The sequence below is a fragment of the Cucumis melo genome, chromosome 6, assembly GCF_025177605.1.
Source record: "Cucumis melo cultivar AY chromosome 6, USDA_Cmelo_AY_1.0, whole genome shotgun sequence".
Lineage (NCBI taxonomy): Eukaryota > Viridiplantae > Streptophyta > Magnoliopsida > Cucurbitales > Cucurbitaceae > Cucumis > Cucumis melo.
Genome location: NC_066862.1, coordinates 34395993 through 34402645, shown reverse-complemented (window position 1 = coordinate 34402645; position 6653 = coordinate 34395993). Strand labels below are relative to the sequence as shown.

At 34.4% G+C, this 6653-nt stretch overlaps 1 protein-coding gene across 1 annotated transcript; it reads left to right on the top strand.

Annotated features, from left to right (window-relative positions):
* Window positions 1-4901: 4901 nt before the first annotated feature.
* LOC103493403 (protein CHLORORESPIRATORY REDUCTION 41, chloroplastic) lies at window positions 4902-5766 on the top strand. Its single transcript, XM_008454123.3, has one exon. The coding sequence runs from the start codon at window positions 5023-5025 to the stop codon at window positions 5662-5664; it is 642 nt and encodes a 213-aa protein (XP_008452345.1). The 5' UTR covers window positions 4902-5022; the 3' UTR covers window positions 5665-5766.
* Window positions 5767-6653: the final 887 nt, after the last annotated feature.

The window sequence follows — 6653 nt, the reverse complement described above, 5'->3', positions numbered from 1 at the left end:
ATCATATTCAAATATAAATTTCTCTCATAACTTAGAGTTTTAATATGTATCATATACACATTAAATTATAACCTATAGTTTTAATATGAATCTAATTTACATTAAATTAATATTTGAACTCATTCAAATATTTTATTCTCTCATAAATTAATTTTGGATATGAATTAATTTTGAATCATATCCAAATTTAAATTTATACATTAAAGTCTAATCCAAATATAAGCTTTATATTATAATGTATCACCATACATTATATTAATTCAAAAATTAAATTTGAACATTTAAAAATACAACCATTATAAATAAATCTCATTACCCTTTACGAGCTAAGAATGGGACCTAATTGACCTACAGATCCGAAGCTACAACGATATGAGATAAATTGGCTAAACTCATTAACCATATTAATCAATATTCACTAAATGTGTGCACACTCCACTAAAGACTCATAGCTGAACTCTTTTCACTGTAGTTATATTTATGTGTCCACAAATATAGACCAATACCAGTAAGTTAGTCCTTCACAAGTGTTCATAACACCAGCTGAGTCAAATTATCGTTTTACTCCTGGATTATTTCTAGTTCTTAAATACCAATGCTCCTCTAATGAACAACCTGTTTATGGTCCAACCACTAAACAGAAACCCATCTCATGTTATAGAGAAGGTAGGACCCTTTGTTCAAGTCCTGGAGGCACCATTTAAGGGAACACTTATCTACATACCCTAAATACGGGAAGAAGTGAATTCCATCTTGTGTGATTATGTTACTAACTCCCTACTCGGTCTTGTCCCCAAAATGATAAGCATATTTAGTCGGCAATCTAGTCGCTCTCACCCATAAAAATCAAAGGATAATCCCTCGCAAACAAAAGTTCATTATACACTCAGGATTAAGACTAAGTTACCTATGTCATCCTAAAGAAATAAAAACCCAACTAGTTAACGGAGTTACATTTAGTGATTACTATTTCGTGGTCCGATCTTATGCAAACTCATTGCATAGGATACCCTCACTCGCATGTCGCATACATGAATGCATTGGATCAATGCGTTTGTATCAAATACAAAGTGAGTCATATCCATAGTGTTACCAGGATAAGGTACTCAACCTTAACACTATACTATAGACCCTTTAAGCTAATCTTGAACATTGATCCCCGTATCTCTACATATTGTTCAAGACTCATAAAACAGCTTAGGATGTTAGTTTATTGGATTTAGGTTATTAAGACAAAACTAATAATATAATCAATAACACTTATTGAAATTATAATAATAAAACACTTTATTAATAACAGTCAATGGATTATATTTACTATCTACGCGTTTTAGGACATAAAACCCAATAATCTCAACTCTAAATATATAAGATACCTATTTTCCATCTCTTTTTCAAAGTTGATGTTTCTTCCTTAGCTTGTGATGTGTGCATAAAAGCTAAACAACATCAAATTTCGTTTCCTTTGCAACTCTGTAAGCCAACCCGACCTTTTAGTCTAGTCCATAGTGATGTTTGAGGGCCATCCAAGGTCAATATCTCCTTTGAAAAATGATGGTTTGTGATTTTAATTGATGACCATACTCGTCTTACTTGGGTTTTCCTGATCTCAACAAATCTAAAGTTACCTTTACATTCTAGAACTTCTGTCACACTATAAAAGTATAATTCAATACAAAGATTGCTCCTGCAGAATGATAATGGTCGTGAGTTTCAAAACCAATTTATTAACGAGTTCTTATCCTCTTAAGGAATTGTTCACCAAAGTTCCTGTGCTTACACCTTCCAACAAAATGGGGTTGTCTAACGAAAAAGTCGTCACCTTTTAGAAGTTGCTTGTTCCCTTATGTTGTCAACTTTTCTTCCTTTCTATCGCTGTGGTGATGTCATTTTCACTATTGCTCATCTCATCAACCACATGCCCTCCCGTGTTCTTTACTTTCAGACACCGTTAGATTGCCTAAAAAAATCCTATCCCTTCACCCGTCTCATCCCTGATGTTCCCCTTCGAGTGTTCAGATGCATTGCCTATATCCATAGACATGGTTCTAACCAAACTAAATTCACCCCTAGAGCTCAAGCTTGCGTGTTTGTTGGGTATCCTCTGCACCAATGAGGCTATAAATGCTTCCAACCATCTTTACATAAGTACTTTGTTACCATGGATGTCACCTTTTATTGAAGATTGCTTTTTCTTTCTCGTTAGCCTACTTCAGGGGGTGAGTGTGAGTGAAGAGTCTAACTATATGCTTCCCTTAGAGTCTACTTGTCCTACTGTGGTTACCTTACCTCACCCTAGCCCTTATAGTACAATCCTACTAAGAAATCAAGTTCCTTGGAAAACCTATTGTAGGAGGAATTTCATAAAGGGAGTTAAGTCTCTTGTTGTTCAGACGACACTAGTCCAAAATTCTGAACCAATAAAAGATCAAGGTATGACTGATTCCATTAACTCATATAGTAATAATAGAATGAGTGAGAATGAAAGGTCTGGGACAAATTTAACTAACTCACATACCGACAATAAGGCCGGTGAGAATGACAGGTTTGAGACAGCTGTTCTAAAAGATATAGGTAAGTAGGGCTATATTGATGGGTCATTATAGACAGAGATGATAGAATTGATGAGAACGAGGTTGTTGTTGAACATACTGAAAACGAAACTAAGTTAAACAATTACGAAAATACTCGCAAGTATGATCCATCTCTTGATCTTCCTATTGCACTGAAGAAAGGTACTAGGTCCTGTACAAAGCACTCCATATCCAATTATGTATCATACGAGAATCTCTCACCATAGTTCAGAGTTTTTACTACCAGGCTTGACTCTACCACAATACTGAGAAATACTCACATTGCTTTAGAGTGTCCTGAATGAAAAAATGCTGTCAAGAAAGAGATGAAAGCTCTTGAAAAGAATAACACTAGGGAGATTTATGCTCTACCCAAAGAACACAAGCATGTGGGATGCAAATGGGTGTTCATTCTCAAATATAAAGCAGATGGAACACTTGACATACACAAGGCAAGATTAGTTGCAAAAGGGTTTACTTAGACCTATGGTGTTGTAATATTCATAAACTTTTTCTCCTGTTGCTAAGTTGAATACTATCAGAGTTCTTCTATCTGTTGTTGTAAACAAAGGTTGACCTAGATGTTAAGAATGCTTTTCTGAATGGAGACCTAGTAGAGGAGGTCTACATCAGCCCCTCGCTTGACTTTGAAGCCCAACTTAGTCAGTAGGTTTCTAAACTCCAGAAATCCTTATATGGTCTGAAACAGTCACTCAGAGCATGATTTGATAAATTCACTACCTTTGGCAAATCCCAAGGGTATAGTCATGGGCACTCTAATTATACTTTATTTACAAATGTTTTCAAGACAAGGAAGATTGCAGTTCTGATAGTTTATGTGGATGACATTGTTTTGTCTGAAGATGATTAAGCAAAAATTAGTCAACTTAAGCAGAGAATGAGTAATGAATTTAAAATCAAGGATTTGGACAATTTAAAATATTTTCTTGCAATGGACGTGGCCAGATCTAAAGAAGGCATCTCCGTGTCTTAGAGAAAATACACCATTGATTTGCTAATTGAGACAGTTATGTTAGGATGTCGTTCTACTGACACTCCTATTGAATTCAACCGTAAACTAGAAAACTCTGATGATCAAGTTCCAGTTGATAAAGAACAATATTAGCGCCTTGTGAGTAAATTGATTTACTTATCGCATAGTTGTTCTGATATTTCCTTTGTTGTGAGTGTTGTCAGCCAGTTTATGCAGGCTCCCTATGAGAAACAAATGGAAGCTAACAAAATGATTTATTATGAGATACTTGAAAATGAAACTAGTAAAGGGTTGATGTTTAAAAAGACAGACAGAAAGACCATCGAAACATATACTGACTCAGATTAGAAAGGATTTGTTATTGACAGAAAGTCTACCTCTGGTTATTGTACCTTTGTTTAAGGCAATCTTGTAACTTGGAGGAGTAAAAAGCAAAGTGTTGTGGCCAGGAACAGCGATGAGGCCAAATATAGAGCTATGAGTTTTGGAATATGTGTAGAAATTTGGTTTCAGAAAGTCCTATATGATCTTCATGAGAAATGTGAGACTTCATTGAAGCTCTTTTATGATAATAAAGTTGCAATTAATATTGCTAACAACCCAGTTCAACATGATAGAATTAAACATGTTGAGATTGATCAGCATTTCATCAAAGAAAGACTTGATAGTGGGAGCATATGCATTTTATGCATCATTTCGAGCCAAACGGTTACTGATGTTCTTACCAAGAGGCTTGTCAGACCAAAATTTGACTATTGTTTAGTAAGTTGGAGCACATTGATATTTACGTCCCAACTTAAGAGGGAGTGTTGGAATTAGTGGGCTTGGCCCTTAGGGTATTTATGAAAGATTATAGAAATATTTACCTAATTTCTAAATATTTTCTCTTTTTTATTCCATTGTATATTCTATTTATTCTCCCTCATTGTACATATTGTAAAATTTATCAGAAAAAAAAATTTGTGATTTTTCTCCCGTTACTCGAGTTTCCACATAAATTTATCTGTTCTTTTATCTCTACTTTTAATAAGAATATCTATTAATTTTATATTATATTCTTATCTAGTTTTTGAAGTGTTTGATTTTATATTATATTCCTATCTAGTTTCTAAAATATTTGTTTTGAACTTTTAAGGACTACATAAACATGAGGTAAAAAGTTTATTTTTGCTTAAAAAGTTATCTTTCTCTTGGAAAATGAAGCACGAGGTAAATTTAAGAATTATAAGTAATAAATGATAAAATACACATAATTTTTCATTACAAATCTAACAATGTAAATAATATAATAATAATAGTGGTTAGACTCTGAGCCCAACACCAGTATTCATTTTCCCAAAAAGATATTTTTGAGATATGAGAAAGCATAAAACTATCCAACAATGCTAAAAAGAAGAAGCTTATCTACTCTGTTTCCCCTTTATCCCTCTGTTTCATTCTTCACTCTGTTCTTCCATGGCTTCCTCACACCTCCATTTTCTCTCTACTCCAAATCCCATTCTTCTTCTCCCCCAATCTCATCCCTCTTTCACAACCCCATTACAAATTACATCAAAACGAGACCTCTCAATCAAATACAACTCACAAGATTCCGAATCCGACCCCAATTTCCCATCCCCAGATCCTAACTTCAGCGCTCTTAACCAACCAGAAACCTTCCCAATAGAGAAACGAAGAAGATCCGAAATACTCCGGCAAAGAAAACCCACAACAGAAATCGCAAAGCCGGAGCCACCCAACTTCGAAATCGGATGGAAAAGAACGAAAGAGATCAATCTTGAGAAGCCGATCGGGTGGATGATAATGGATTTTCTGGAAAAGTTAGAAGGGTTAATGGAGAGGGAATTTGGGTCGACGGAGTTGCTAGCGAAAGTGGGAGAGATTGTGGCGGAAAGGGCGAGAGAGGAGGCGGAGATTTTGCGAGACGACGGCAAAGTGGAGGAGAGAATGGTAACAGAGCTTTTTAGGGTTTTGAAATTGATGGAAATGGATTTGGCTATGGTGAAGGCGGCCGTGAAGGATGAGACATTGAGCGAACGCCTTGGTCAGGCTAAAGCAAGGTGTAGACAAGCTATACTTGTTGCTAATTCTTTTTGAGTTATATAACAAATTGTTGAGGCAATTCATTTCTCTTTGTAAAGTGTATCAATCCATTTTCGCCCTAATTCAAATTTAGTTTAGATTGTGCTTTGTGCCTAATATTGTGTGTTTGTCTTAATAATTTGTAGTGTTATTTTGATAAGGAGTTTTGGTTAGTTGGGAAATATTGAAGTACATTGGCAATACCATATTTCCCTTGTTCGAACTATCTGTTTGCTTTAATACCTTTCCGTAGATTTCTTGTCGTTGCGAATAATAAGTAGAGGTAATATAAAATATTGTTCATACTATTAGTATAGGAATTTTCCGGATGTGAGGCCAAACAATATCATATAAGAAAATATGAGCTTTTTTCTTTTAGTATTTTTTTCTTCCCTCAATTCACTTTTGAAGAGGAGAAATTATAATGGATGACAAAATTTAAATGATATAGTTGCATGCATGTCATTGATATGTGAAGAAAAATAGAGATATATAACAAAATTCTTGAATTCAATTTTTTTTCTTTTTTTTGTATGTCATGTATTCCAAAGTTGACCTTTTATCAAACACACTTCTTTCTTTTTTCTTTTCCCTCCTTATTGTCTTCCAAGCTTTAATCTTCCCAAACGTGTCCTAGGTTTCTTTATTAAATTTTCCAAATGTAACATTTCATAGCAATATTAAATACAATCTCTACATTTTCTCTCTAACTTGATAAGCCTTTTGGATATATGGGTGATTAAGATGGTAGCATAAGTGACCTAGGAAGGTCTTGTGTTCAAGGTCCTACGATGTTGTTTCTTCTTTTCAGTTAATATTTATTTTCATTGGTAGGATCTTTTTCATATTTCGAGCCTACAAGTGAAGGAGAGTGTTAGATGATATTTAGTTAAACTTGCTTTTACCTACAAAGCTTAAGTTTTTAGGTTGATTATTGATTTAAAACCCTGAGAATGATACTTGACCAAGGTCGTTTTAAAATATATTATTTCTTAACACGTGTG